Source organism: Camellia sinensis, chromosome 1 (assembly GCF_055761805.1).
Source record: "Camellia sinensis isolate YWXY chromosome 1, ASM5576180v1, whole genome shotgun sequence".
Taxonomy (NCBI): domain Eukaryota; kingdom Viridiplantae; phylum Streptophyta; class Magnoliopsida; order Ericales; family Theaceae; genus Camellia; species Camellia sinensis.
Window position 1 is genome coordinate 208,727,913 of NC_138961.1, and position 14,917 is coordinate 208,742,829.

General features: G+C 31.4%; 1 protein-coding gene across 1 annotated transcript; it reads left to right on the forward strand.

The window, feature by feature from the left end:
* Positions 1–1,856: 1,856 nt before the first annotated feature.
* Positions 1,857–8,504, forward strand: LOC114260128 (transcription factor bHLH18). The gene is made up of 5 exons (XM_028200181.2): positions 1,857–1,961; positions 2,397–2,476; positions 2,590–3,237; positions 6,502–6,873; positions 8,112–8,504. The coding sequence occupies exons 2-5, from the start codon at positions 2,441–2,443 to the stop codon at positions 8,184–8,186; spliced, it is 1,131 nt and encodes a 376-aa protein (XP_028055982.1). The 5' UTR covers positions 1,857–1,961; positions 2,397–2,440; the 3' UTR covers positions 8,187–8,504.
* The last annotated feature ends 6,413 nt before the right edge of the window (positions 8,505–14,917 follow it).

The window sequence follows — 14,917 nt, forward strand, 5'->3', positions numbered from 1 at the left end:
CTAAGGTCGGCAAGAGCTCAAACAAGGCTGAGGAAATGTTTGTTTCAAGTGTATACAAGGCTCACATGTTATATTGAGATAGTGGCCACTAGGTATGGCAAAATGGTAATTACGGCAACCATTGCAATTTAACTCATTTTAATCTAATCTAATCATATCTAATCGATTTTCAGATAATTACACCATAAAATCACATTAATTATGAGGGTCATAACACATTAATCAATTCCCGGTTCGGCCGCCGATAAGGCCTTCAATTAACAGTTTAAACATAAAATGTCAACAGATCAAGTAAACAATCAAACAGATAGAATACAGATTAACACACATACTCAGTCAATTCAGTTCCAGTTTTCAGTCAGTCAGTTTCGTAGTTTATTCAGTTCAATCATCAGTCATAATCAGTCTCGGTTAACAGTAATTAGCAGTTAATCAGTCATTAATCGGTAAACAGTATGAGGTTTGTTACACTTTTATAGTAAATTGGATCGCGAAAATCGCTCGAGTGTACACTTCACTGCTCAAGCAATGTTAGTAAAGGCGGTGCAAAGCATATAGGCCGATTGCTCGAGCGCAACTTTTACTGCTCGAGCAGTAAAACTTGTTTCTTGGAAGTTCAGATGCTCTGCAAAAATACTGAATGATAATTTTCTCCGCTCGAGTGCACAAATGACTGCTCGAGCGGTCAAACAATTTCGACTGTATTTTTGTTTTTTGCTTCGAAGACCCTACCCCTTGACCTTACCTGGGCGCTACCCCGGGCTTGCCATGGGGCACTACACTTTAGACTCCCGCGAGTTGATTGGGCAGCTTGATCCCCGTACACAGTCAGCGAAGTGACAAATAAAAACACAATACGGATTGGATTCGCATCTAACGCTCATATCCTCACTGAAATATAAGAGCAAATAGAATTGCAATCAAAAGAAATTTTGTCAAACGAAATTACTAATTACAAAAACCTAACAAAATTAGTTATGCCTATTAAATTATAAATAAAAATTATACCAAACAATCTAACTCAAGGCTTTCACAATAAATTTTTTTCATAAAAAATACAAATAACTCAAATAAACTGAAGCCAACAAGCCATTGTTTCGACCGTTTGCAAGTTGGGATCATTTCAATAGCACATGCCATGTTGGTAAAGCCCAAATTTGACACGGGGAAAAATTACTAATATTTTAAAAATTGAATTTTTTTCATTTTATTATTATTATTTTTTTGTTTTTAATAAATTTTTTTAATATTTTAAGCAAATTTTTTATTTTGTAGATGTATCTAATCTAAATATAAAATATTTATATTTTTAAAAAAAAAATCAATAAATACACAAAAATATGAATATGTATTGAATTTTCGTATTTTTATATTTTATTATTTAGAGAATTTTTTAAAGTTTATTTTTCACAAATATTATACTTTTCAATTGTATTTATATTAAGTATATTTAAAAAAGTAAAAAAAATTACTTAAAAGAGTTAAAAATTCATTAATAACAAAAACTTTATCGTTATTATAAATAAATTTATCTGTATTTTTTTTTAAAATAAAAGATGCATAGTGAGCGAACTCATTCTATATAAAAATTATGTAAAAATGTTTTATTATGGATTCATTTGGAATGTGAGTTAATTTTTTAATTTTTTAACTATTTTAATTTATGGTTAAAAAGTCTTATTTAGAATAAGTATTTTAGATTTTTTAATTATTATAAAAGAAAACATAAAATGATTATAAATTTAATGTGACATTTTATTCTATTTAATTAGAATAACCTATTTTATTCTATATAATTACTTTAACCTAAACACTCATTTCAAACAGGACCTATATAACATTACTGAGTTAATTTTGGGTAGCAGGAGAAGAGAGAGAGAGTCGAGGTGATCGCGCATCTATAAAAGAAAGCCACCCTGATCTCCTCCACTCGGCAACTGAGGAGTGGCTCATTGAAGAAGGTAATTAAGCATCTATCATCTCTCCGTCAGCTATATGTAAATGCGTGCATATATACGGAGTTTTGATCCTCTAGTTTTTTGTTTTTTTTGTCTATTATTCCATTTTTTGGCTCTTCTTTTTAAGTATACCTTAAAGAGTCTCCAACTTTTGTTGAACTTGCTTTGTGCGTTGTTTTAATGCCTTGCCTATAACACTCTTGTTGAAATCTAAAATTTTTTAAGATGTTTTTTTGAACCTGCTAAAGAAGATATAAATCTCCATCTTCTCTGAAATGAGTTTTAATGCTTTGAAACTATTCTTTCTTTCTTTGTTTTTCTTTTCTTTTCTTTTCTCTTCTCTAATGTGAATCCTAAAATTTCCCAAGGATTCGAAATCTTCAATTATTGGGTTTGATGCCTTTAATTCTAAGTCATGTGCGTTTAATCTCTCTGCAGGATCCCCAGTTGCCCAAGTCTGAGTAAAGAAAGGAACTGCATTTATGGATATGTCATTGGAAAAATGGATTTCGGAACTGGTGAGATTACTATGCATTATTTTTATTTTTTTAAACTTCTATACCGATATTCACTGATACTGTCCCATACAAAACCATTAATTATAATTTTCTTATGGTTTTGATATTTACAGGAAATGGAAGATTACAACTTCATAGAACAGTATCAAACAAACTCAAATGTATTCGACTCTGTTGTTGAGTTTACACAACTAGATACTGTACCGGGACCGGGAGAGAATCTTCAAAAGTCCTCTTCTTCTGGGAGCTACACTTCTTGCCCTACCTTGAATCCAAAGACCAACAACACTAACACCAACACCACTACCTCTACCACCACTACTGCCACAACCTTAAACGGGGGTTTATCAGCTATTGAGATTTGTGAGAGTAGCCTCGGGAGACCGACAAAACAAATCAAAACTAACACTCGCAACAAAGTGACTGGCTTTGCTGCTGAACAAGTTATTAGCCCAAACACTTCATCTGATTTGGACATTTATTTAGCGGATTTGGGTTCGCCGCCGAGCTCGCCGTCAGGGAATCCTCAGCACCAACAGTTGTGTGAAAATGTGGAGAATAATTTGGAGACAAAGGACGAGGTGGTTTCTAATAAAAACATGAATAATGCACCAAAAGCTGGTCAGAAGAGGTCGTCGAGCACTGTAATTACTAGAACTCCTTTGGAGGCTCAAGATCGTGTAATGGCAGAGAGAAAGAGGAGAGAGAATCTCAGTCAACGCTTCATTGCTCTTTCTGCCATTGTTCCTGGCTTGAAGAAGGTACTGCGTTACTCCCCCCCCCCCCCCCCCTTCTCTCTCTCTCTCTCTCTCTCGTTACTCTTGCATTTATTTGATTCATAATTGATTTTTTTGTTTTTCATACATAATGGTGCCCTTCAATAGAGGACGTTAAAATGAAGTGACTTATTTGAGTTTTATAGCACATGATTCAATCGAAAGAAATAGAGATATTATGAAAAAATAAATTATAATAACAATACAAAAATTTTATGTAATTTTTTTAATGTGGGTTAGGGAATTTCACTATCAATTAAGAATTTTTAAACTATTACAAACAAAATACAAATAGTCTCACAAATTATTTTTAAATAAATTTTAAATAATTACAAATAATCAAAAATAAATATCTCACTAATAGACGTGTAAATTATTTTCAAATAAAATGTGAAAGACACAAAATAACATACCCAAAATACCTTACTGCAGCAACAACAAACAAAGACACGTCTTTGAAGTGGAATATACCAAGTACAGACCACCCCCAAATAAACTCACCGAGCAAGCCACTTACCAAAAAAAAATGTTAGGAATTATGAAAAGTTTTTCATGAAAGATTTATGATCCTTAAATTATCTTGATTAGTGTGTGATATTTTATTCTAAATGTAATCTAAAGGTGCTTACCAAATAGGCAAAGTGTACTGATGTCTCTTGGACTCTCACGCGCGCGCGCGCACACACACTAACTGTCACTAAATAGATTTTAAAATATTTATTAGGTTTTTAAAACAATCAAATATAATATAAAAAAATATATATTATAATTAACATCAAACTAAATTAAATATTTTTTAAATAAATAGTTGGGTCTCAATACTGTACTAAGAAAGTATACCTAACATTGGGGGTGTTTGTTTCAGCTTTTCAGAGCTAACTTATGACTTTTAGTTTTGAAAAAGTTATTTTGGAGTGTTTGGTTAAACTTATTTCAGACAGCTTCTGATTCTAACAGCTTATTTTAACTCAAAAAAATTGATTCTGAGAAGCTGTTCACCCTTACTTCTGATTATCAACTTCTGCTGTGGACATATTAATTTATGGTTATGCTCTTAAATTTTTTTATTTTTTATTTTTTTAAAAATAGAAAAAGACCTAAATAGACTATAGATTATTATTATTATTATTTATGAGAAATGTAGACAAACAAAAAATAAAAATTAATTAAAAAAGTTATTTCACAGCTTATTTAACAAACACTACTCAGTAACTTAAATCTATAATCCAACAGTTACACCAAACATATTAACGACTTCTGATTAAAGTCATAATTTATAATCTCTTAAGTTATAATCTATAAGTTGTTTTAACAGTTACACCAAACGGGGCCATTATTGAGAGTGAGAAAGATTTGATAAGGTGTACTCTCTTTTATGGGATCAGTTTGGAAATAAATTATTTTAATTAGGTATTTAGTTTTTTATAAAAATACATAGAAAAAAAAATAAAGAGTAATGTGATGGGATATTTTGTTTTATTAATTATTTTAATTTGGAATAAACTATTTTAGCCCATTCCAAACATATATTATAAAGTGAAAGTTTTTTTGGTACAAATTTGGTGATGTTATGAAAAATATAACATATACACTCTTTAGCTATAGATATATTTTCTTTGTCACATGTATTTATCAGTAAGAGTTAATTGTAAGGTATTATTTGGTAACTTGCTATTTTAATCTAAAAATTATTTTAAAAAATTAAAAAGTAACAAAATATACAAAAAAAAGTCAAAGATTTTTTTCTTTTGTTTATACTTTTTGCACATTTTTTTTATATAAAAAATCAAAAAGTCATCCAAACATATTAATTTTTTTTATCTCATATTTTAATTTTAAAAAAAAGTTTACCCTATCAAATTCTCCTTCATAAAATTTAAACAGACAATCTTTATAAAACCAAGACGCCGAAGTCCCTTTTTTTTTTTTTTTTTTTTTTGATTAAAGACATTCATTTTGGGTCTTCTAGATAGATGTATCATCCAATCCACACAATTGTACTAAAGAGCTCACTAGTCCACCTCAAAGCTGAGTTTATGGCTGTCCAGTCTAACTTGATTAATCCTCAAATACATATAACAAGATATTAAAGTAATTCAATTACATAAGTTTAATTGGTCAAATTTTCTACACCTTATTAAACGATCAACAGTTCAATTATTTAAGTTTTAATTGCTTCTCCCCAGGCAACAGTCAACGATGGACCAAGGTTTGTATTTATTAATGGATACTCCTAATGGCACAAAGTTCTATTTTGCTTTTATACCACTCTCGCTCCACTCTTCTTCTTTTTTTTTATTTTTATTTTTAGGGGTTATTTGAAATGTTTTAAATAAGCGTATTTTTTATCTTTTTGAATTAAAAAATTGAGAAAAAAATATGAATATTTGAGTTAATTTTTTGTCTTTTTACGAAAAAATGTGTAATAAAAAATTATACAAATAAAATGTATAGTGAAAGAAAGTTGAGTAGTTGTACGGCTGTCCTCCTGTCCCAGCATGTCTTACACAAAAAATATTGCCTCCTTCGGGACAAAGTGTTTGGACAGTGATGGTCGGTCCGTGGGGACCACCATGGGTCTCATTTTAATAATCTGAACTGTTCAATATGTACAACTCGTCGACTATTATATGCCTGTAAAAAATTACGTTAATCGAATATCGATAGTTATATGATCGGATTAGTTTTTTTCAACAGTTAACTGTCATACCATCCTTTTTTTTATACAAAACTGATTTGATCATATAGTTAACGATATCCAATCAACGTGATTTTTTACAAGTATATATTACTCGACGAGTTATACATATTGAACGGTTCGGATTATCAAAACGGAACCCTTAGTGGGCCCCCAAGGATCCGACATTTCCATCAAACTTTATGGCTTTACATATATAATTTTTTTTTTTTTTGGTCCAAAAAGTGTATAATGGCCTTCCTGCTTCACAAGTACGGCTGATAGCATCCATCAAACTTTTGTATTATAAAAATATATAAAATATTTTTTATTTGTGAATAGTAATGATTTTTTTTATTTTTTGTGTAATTTTTTGACTTTTTAAATTATTTTGAACTTGCGAAACTTGGCCTTAATTTCAATGTCAAGTACTATAAATTTTTATCTCTTAAAAAATTATTCTGAAGATGAAATATATAATGTAAATTTAAAATTATTGGGCTCCATTTGTGCATAACATTTTCCTTTTTACTAACCAACATTCACCAAAATTGACAATGTTGGTTTTACAGATGGATAAAGCTTCTGTACTTGGAGATGCTATAAAGTACTTAAAACATCTTCAAGAACATGTGAAATTACTTGAGGAACAAATCAACAAGAAATCCGAAGAATCAGTTGTTTTTGTGAAGAAATCTCAGCTTTGTGCGGAAGATGACACATCTTCTTGCGACGAGAATTTTCACGGACACTTTAAGGAGACACTGCCAGAAATAGAAGCAAGAATTTCAGAAAAGAGTGTGCTGATTAGAATCCACTGTGAGAAGCAAAAAGGGTTTGCTGTGAAACTACTCAGTGAAATAGAGAGGCTTAATTTGAGTGTTGTCAATAGCAGTTTCTTGCCTTTTGGCCAATATGCTATGGATATCACTGTTGTTGCCCAGGTAATTCTAATCCTTTCTTACAATTCTTCATTTTTTTAGGATCTAAAATATCTATACTACCTATATTGTTATGGAAAGACAACTGGTTTTGACTTTCTATTTTGCTTTTTCTTTTGGGTGTTTATTGAATTTTTTACCCCATATATAGAATTTTTTTTACTCAGTCTAGTATAGTAGAACTTAAAATCCTTAAAAAAAAGTTAATAAATATCATGGATGATTTTAGATGTCAAAATTGTTTACATTAAGGAACTTGCTGCTCTGCGGACTCCAGTCCTACATCGAACTTCACAAGTCCGGTTGGTGCATTGGGAGCACACCTTGATGCCCTGGCTTCTATTCAATTTGAAATCAAATTAGAGTGTGATGTCAGACTTAATGGGTCCACCACTGTGTCCATATCGATAATTTGGACCATTCAATTTTTAAGACTCGACGAGTATTTTATTCTTACAAAAATTCACATTTATTGGATATCGAATAACCGCTTGATTATATTAAATATGTGTCAACAGTAATTATCATTTTAAAAACAAATTGTTAATACAAATGTAATCTGATCAAGTGATTATTGATACCCAATCACCGTAATTGTTTTCAGGGATAAAGTACTCAATGAGTCTTAAACATTAACGGTTTAGATCATCGATGTGGACTCTGTGGTGGGCCCACAGAGGCCCAACAATACTCCCTCACCTTGATAATTCAAATTGTTTATCTGTTTGTCGATTAGATCGTCCATGTAAAAAAATTAAATTAATCGGATATCGATAATTATATAATTAGATCATATTTCTCTTCAAAATAATAATAGGTAATTTTTAGAATAAAGCATTCATTAATTCTAAGACAAATGCGGTTTGATCATATAATTTTCTTTAAATTGCAAATTTTTTCTTTTTTTTTTTATTGATGACAAATCAAAGTTACAATCAATCATATAATAACTAATATTCGATCAATTTAATTTTTTTTGCATAAATAATTTTCCCGATATATATTATAAAATGAACTATTTAAATTATTAAAATAAACTCGAGATGGCGCCCAAGGCACTATCTAAAGTAGGATTATAATAGGTGAGAAGCCTAATGCTTATATAAACAAGTCTACTGTCCACGATGCAAACTGCCCAAGTTTTCCACTTCTGAACTCATCTGAACCAAGTCTTACATAGTTGAATCGTTTGACTCTTGAAAATGAAAATATAATGGAAATGTTGGAAAATTTTATTGCAGATGGATGATGAGTTTCGTATGACGGTGAAGGATCTGGTGAGAAATCTACGGTCGGCATTATTTGAGTTCTTGTGAGGTGAAATGGGGTGCATGAACAGATCCAAAACCAGTTCCAATGAAGAAGAGATCAACCAGGTTGTAATAGTTGTAATGTACATGATGAATAAATTGGAAAATAATAACAAGCCAAGGGAAATGCTAGGAATAAATCCCAGCAGTAATTTGATTTGTTAGTTAGTATTATCTAGTCAATATTATCTACGCCATTTTCATAGTTTGTTTTTCAAGGTGCTTTGGGGTTTATTGTCTCTCCCTTGTGTATATGTCTGGTTGACTTGATCGATTATTTGACATTTTGGAATGATAAGTTCTTTTCTTTTCTTTTTTTTTTAAGGGAGTTGCTAAATGTCTATACTTTTCTTCTTTAAGACCTCCTTCTTTGAACTCTCACCATCAAAATTGTTCATTTTCTTATTTTTCTTTGGGCTCCTTCCATAATTCCAAATATACCTTTTAAACTCTCATTTCAACACTTTTCAATTGGAAATCTCCTCCTACCTTCAGCAACTTCTTTCCCTCACCGGCAACTCTCCCACAACCCTTCTCCTTCATTGGAGACTCTCTTTCAGCTGCCTCCTCACCAGCGACTTTTGTGTTCCGACGATCCATCTCCTTAGTTTCATCTTCCTTTCCCTTCTTCTACCGGCGATTCTTCACCTCGTTTCTTTCACCCAAATTTGTTATTCTACCAATCTCAGTCATTTGCCATCGCTGTCACACATACAACTATCCTGGAGCCCTCTTTCACATGCTCATATTCGATTTTTCTTCATTTGAAATTGTTTCGCTTGGTTCAAAAAACCACTACCGAACAAACGGTAATGGTTCGACCTTGAACTACTGAACAAAATATAAGAAAATCGCAAGCAGCGCTACAGTCGTGCAATCGTACAATAAGGGCAAATTTGCCACCATTACTGATCTTCAGTGATTGCGATTGCAATTGCGATCTAGTGAGAGATAGATAAATAGAGATAAATAAAGAGAAAGAGGGTTTAAAAGTGGTGTAGGTGGTGGCATTGTTGGTGGTTGGTGAGTAAGGGTAGGGGTGTTAATGACTAGGGGTGATGTTGGTGATAGTAGTAGAGGTTGCTAGTCGAAATGGGGAGCGTTCGATATTGGTGAGATGGGGATGGTTGGTGGGATTAGGGTTAAGGTTTGAAAAATTAAGGTTAAAAAGTCAGAGATGGGAATAAAAATAAATTTTTTATGTTTGGACAAAATTAGAATTAAAAAAATAATAATAAATAAAAGATGTAGGGGATCCTAAGAAAAAGGTAGGAGTAAATAGCACTACTCCTTTTTAATTAAAAAGTTAAATAGTCATTATTCCTTCCGTCCCAAAATATTAATCCTTTTTGTGAATTATTATTATTATTTTTTTGTAGTACAATTATTACACTTTAAGAATGCTAACCTTCCAAAGCTACCCTTTAAATTTTTTGAGAACATTAATTGTCATAATTATACTTTTTGTGTATGAATTTAAAAGAAAAAATAAAATAGAAAATTCATGTTATTATAGTTCTTGATTTTTGAAAATGAATTAATATTTTTGGATAATAAAAAATAAAATAAGCAACTAATATTTTAGGACAAAGACAATATAAGTTATCATAATATTATTATTATTATTATTATTATTATTTACTTTTTCATGTCTTTTTTTATAAACAATCAAAAAGTAATCTAAAATAGTCAATTTCAAATGGCTCTAAGTGTAAATCTGGCCCGGTCCAGCCCATGTCGGGCTTCGCGGGTTCCCACCAAAATTCAGGCCGGGTGGGTCGACCCATGGGCCAAAAAATTAAGCCTAGGGGTATTCGAGCCTTGAGTGAGCCGGCGAGCTGGGCCTTAGGCCGACCCAATGGACTCGAGCCTAGCCTCGGGCTTGGGCAGGCCTGACTATTTTTAAAAAAAAAAAAATTCTATCTAAATTTTATTATTTTTTATTAAAAAATACACTAGGTCTCAGGCGGACCGAGCTGGGCCTTAAGTGGGTTGATGGACTGGGCCTACGGGTTGGGCTAGGTTTCAAAATGATGGCTCAAGCCCTAGCTCAGGGGCTGGAGCTGGGCTCGGGCCTGGGCTCAAGCGGGCTTAAACGGGTCGGGTCCATCTCGGGTCGCGGGCGGGTTTCAGGCCACCCACGTGCCACAAGCGATTTTTACAATCCTAGCCCCTTAATTAAAAAGTTTTTTCTTTTGAATTTTTTTCTTTTGTTTTCTTCTTTTATTTATTTTTAGGGCTGGTTTGGCATCTTTAAAAAAAGTTAAAAAGTCATTATCATATTTAAATCACATCATTTTATTTAAGTCATATCACCTCTCTAACACATCACTTCAAACCCAACCCAAACTCAACCCATATTTCATAAAAAGTCAAGAAGTGCACTTATTTAGATAATCCCAAACCCTTTAATGTGTCAAAAAAAATTGCTTTTTTTATCTTTCTGGTGTGGAAGAATCTAAAAGTTATTAAAAAAAAAAGGAATTTCACTACATACCAAAAAAAATAAAAAATAAAACTACTATTTTTGGCTTTTTTTTTTTATTTCTTTAGTGAACTTTTTCTTCAAAATTTTTAATGTATTTTTATTTTCATTTTTTTAGTCTGTCTAGTTTAATAAAACCTAAAAGTGTAAAAGTTGTTGTTCCAAGTTTTTTGAGATAACTTACTCGAATTTGTGTTACTTATGCATTTTTGTGAGGTCACTTACGTGATTTTGTATTCTACAAAAATTTTATGAGATCACTGACGAAAAATTTGTGCTAACTTACTAATTTTTGTGAGATTACTTATGTGATTTTGTGAAAATTTACGTGATTTTGCGTTGTTCCAAATTTTTTGGGATCACTTATCGAGTTTGTGTTGCTTACGTATTTTTTGTGAGGTCAATTACGTGATTTTGTGAAAATTTACGTGATTTTGTGTTCAAAAATTTTATGAGATCAGTTACAAGAAATTTGTGTTAATTTATGCATTTTGTGAGATCACTTACGTGAGTTTGTGAAAACTAACGTGATTTTGTGTTGTTTCAAATTTTTTGAGACCACTTATTCGAGTTTGTGTTGATTACGTATTTTTTGTGAGATCACTTATGTAATTTCATGAAAACTTAGGTGATTTTGTGTTTCACAAAAATTTAATGAGATCACTTACGAAAAACTTATGTTAACTTGCACATTTTTATGAGACCACTTACATTAGTTTGTGAAAAATTATGTGATTTTGTGTTGTTCCAAATTTTTTGGGATCATTTACTCAAGTTTGTGTTCCTTATGCATTTTTGTAAGGTCAGTTATGTGATTTCGTAAAAATTTACATAATTTTGTGTTGTTCAAAAATTTTATGAGATCAGTTACGGGAAATTTATGTTAATTTACGCATTTTTGTGAAATCACTTACGTGAGTTTGTGAAAACTTACTGATTTTGTAGTGTTCCAATCTTTTTGAGACCACTTACTTGAATTTGTGTTATTTATGCATTTTTATAAGATCAGTTATGTGATTTCGTAAAAATTTACGTAATTTTGTGTTATTCAAAAATTTTATGAGATTAGTTACGGAAAATTTATGTTAATTTACGCATTTTTGTGAGATCACTTATGTGAATTTGTGAAAACTTACTGATTCTGTGAAACCCTGTATTTTAAAAAAAAATAAAAATAAATAAATAATATATATTTTAATTTTCTTAAGTAATTATTCACAATTTTTTTGAATTTAACAGTCTGTATATTTTTATACTGAAAAGTTATTCAAAATAAGATAAAATAAAATATTTTTGACTTTATTACTCAATATTAATTTCTGAACCGTATGATATTTTTATTATATTTTTCTTTACATTTTTTTTTTCTAGTCAAATTACACTAGAACCTAATATTTTATGTACTAAAATCCAATCAGAAACCATGGGTTTGCTCCCCATATTTTCTCACCGCCCACCTTCCACGTGCAACCATCTTCTGTATCAAAAGAAAATGTGGTGGATATGCAGATGCTATATACACCAAGTCTTGCATTTTTCTTTTTAATTTATATCTTCTTTTACTCTTTCTCAATTCTTCCCATAAATTGAGTCTAACGTTTCCTTATATTTCTTCATCTTTTGCTTCACTTCCAGCTTCATCTTTCTCTCTCTCTCCGTCGGTTCTCTCGCTTTCTCTCCCCCTCTCATTCTCAAAACTCTCTTTCTCATTCTTTATCTATGTTTTTCCTCTTCCCCCGACCTCCATAGCCACGGCCTCAACCCATACTACCACCATCCGAACCATCAACCCGCGAACTTCACCACCATTGGCGCACCATCGGACCGCCACAACCACCATCACCTATTTCCATTATCATCTAGAACCACCATTCACAAAGTGTTGTAGGTGAAGAAATAGAAAAAGAAGGAAGATGGAGGAGAAAGAAACAAAGTTAGAGAAGTTTACTTTGAATTTCAAAAGTTGGTTTTCGGCTTACTTTTGGCATGCCAAAACCATCCATTCCAGGAAGAATTGAGAAAAATAGGTCATGTAAGATGAAGTGCGGAGTAATTTGAAGAGATTGGCGAAAGAATAAAATAAAACCGTTAAGAATTAAGAAAGTTATGGGGTCCGAAAGATGGTTCGAAAAAAATGTCCGAGACGATAGGAAAATAATCTTATTTTTTGTCAAATTTTGGAGATCCGACGGCATGCAAAAAGAGACGGAACGAGGCGTGTAAGTAGTGAACCAAAAACTAGGTCGTGAGTTGAATCCAATGACAGAAAAATAAGATAAAACGGAGTTATGATGAAGAAGATACAAGCATTTGAACTGGTAACATTGAAACTAAAATTCTGGGTCTTCTGTTCGTGCATGCTACGGCTGTTGGAGAAGATGAGCTTAAATTTTATCCAACGTTTCTCGGCCCATGGTGCTACGGTGCACCCTAGTACCTTTAGGTTAATCGAGTAGTCCTATGACTTTGGGGATGACCACCCTTAGGTTTTTCAATGTGCAGAATCCATTTTTGGGGTTAGATCTTGCAAATTCTAAGTCTAAGATGATGATCAACAACTAAAGGTTCTAAGAGAATCCAATGAAAGATCAACGGTTAGATCGTGTCCGATTAATGTGAATTTCAACAAGACGATCATGGAGCCAAGACGGTCATATCTTACGATCAGAATCATAAATCAAATTCAAACGATAAATCGCTAGCAACCTAACATAGTAAGAAAACCCTCTCAACCCTCTCATTTTTTTATATATTTGAAATTTTCAAATTATATACATATGATAAAATGTCTAAACTTGTAGATAAAAATTTTATTTATAATTGTATGAAAATTTATGATGGTACATCAAATTTGGACTTACATGTGTAGTTTATGTCATTAAAAAGATTATTGAAGATGTTATTTGGCCCTTTAAATCTGTCAGAAAGTTGTACTAATTTTTAGACAATTTTATACTCAAAATTTGAAGATGATTTATTCTACAAAGTTGTTGATAATGATGTCTAGTTCATCCACAAAATTTTTCAACAATTATTGAGTTTTGTATGAATTTATACAGATTTTTAACCAAATCTGGAGCTATAGACAAATTTTGTTATGTGTTTGAAAAATCATTAAAAATTTTATATTAAACCAATTTTGATAATTTCTAAGAAAAAAATGAAATTTGAGAAGTCTAGTTTCATAATAAATTTTTAGATCATGGAATTTATTTATAAAATTTAAGTATGGAATTAATTTAAGGAAATGTGATAAATCTGTGTCATAAAATTTCTGGGAATTTTACAGAATTATTTATAACTTATTTTTGGGAATTTATTTCTGAAAAATGACCCAAACATATTTATTGAATATTCTGTACATTTTCACGAATTTTAGAACTGTATAAATAATTTATTTATAATTTTTATTACCTAAGGTATAACCTGAAAATTTCTAGACAGGTTTAAGATCATGACTTCAATTATTTATTCGGATAAAAATCAGTTATTGTGTTGGTCCAATTCATCAAATATAGTAAATTAGTAATCCATGTATGGGTGTATTGTGGTTCATTTAATATTGTGGCAGTCTAATATTGTAAATTAAAAATCCATGCACGTGTGACTTTGGTTTATTTTCTCTGTATCTAAATTATTATTTCATACCATGGTTTAAATAAATTGTTTATTTAAATGTTGTACATTTATTTATTATTATGTGACATGTAATATTTTATGTTGGGAATTTTAATGAGTTGGTATAACATCAATTGTGATTAAAAATTAGAATTATTTGTGAGTAATATCAAAATTAACTGAAATGATTAACGGCATATATAAAGTTAACAATTGACGATCAATACCGGTTGTTCAGGGTGAGCCCTAGTTTTGAGAATTCTCACGTAAATTGTGTTGCGAAACTCTAAGATGGCACGGGACTTATTTGAACCATTTTCGGTATTTGGTTTTGGAATAAGGGTGGATGTGCCGGTGGCACACAGGGAGATTATGTACCCCTGGCAGACCGTTTCCTTGGGGCAGACCACGGATGCTACTACTTGGGTATATAACTCCGAACGTGGGCATCCCTGGTAGTTACGGTTGGTAACACTAAAATATTTGACCAAGGGAGGGTTTCAAATTAACCGTTGCCATGCTTAGTAGTTGGTAAGTTAAATCTCTTTGGTGAGATTTCGAGTGTCACCTAATTTATTAAAATTATTGGAATTATTTTAATGGTTGTAATTTATGCTTACAATTATATTGTTAT

What these genes read in the sequence shown, in the direction of transcription:
- LOC114260128 (XM_028200181.2), top strand. Translation starts at nt 2,441, where the DNA reads ATGGATATGTCATTGGAAAAATGGATTTCGGAACTG. An exon ending in TTGTTCCTGGCTTGAAGAAG is followed by an intron (nt 3,238 to 6,501) that starts GTACTGCGTTAC and finishes TTGGTTTTACAG; the next exon opens with ATGGATAAAGCTTCTGTACT. An exon ending in ATATCACTGTTGTTGCCCAG is followed by an intron (nt 6,874 to 8,111) that starts GTAATTCTAATC and finishes ATTTTATTGCAG; the next exon opens with ATGGATGATGAGTTTCGTAT.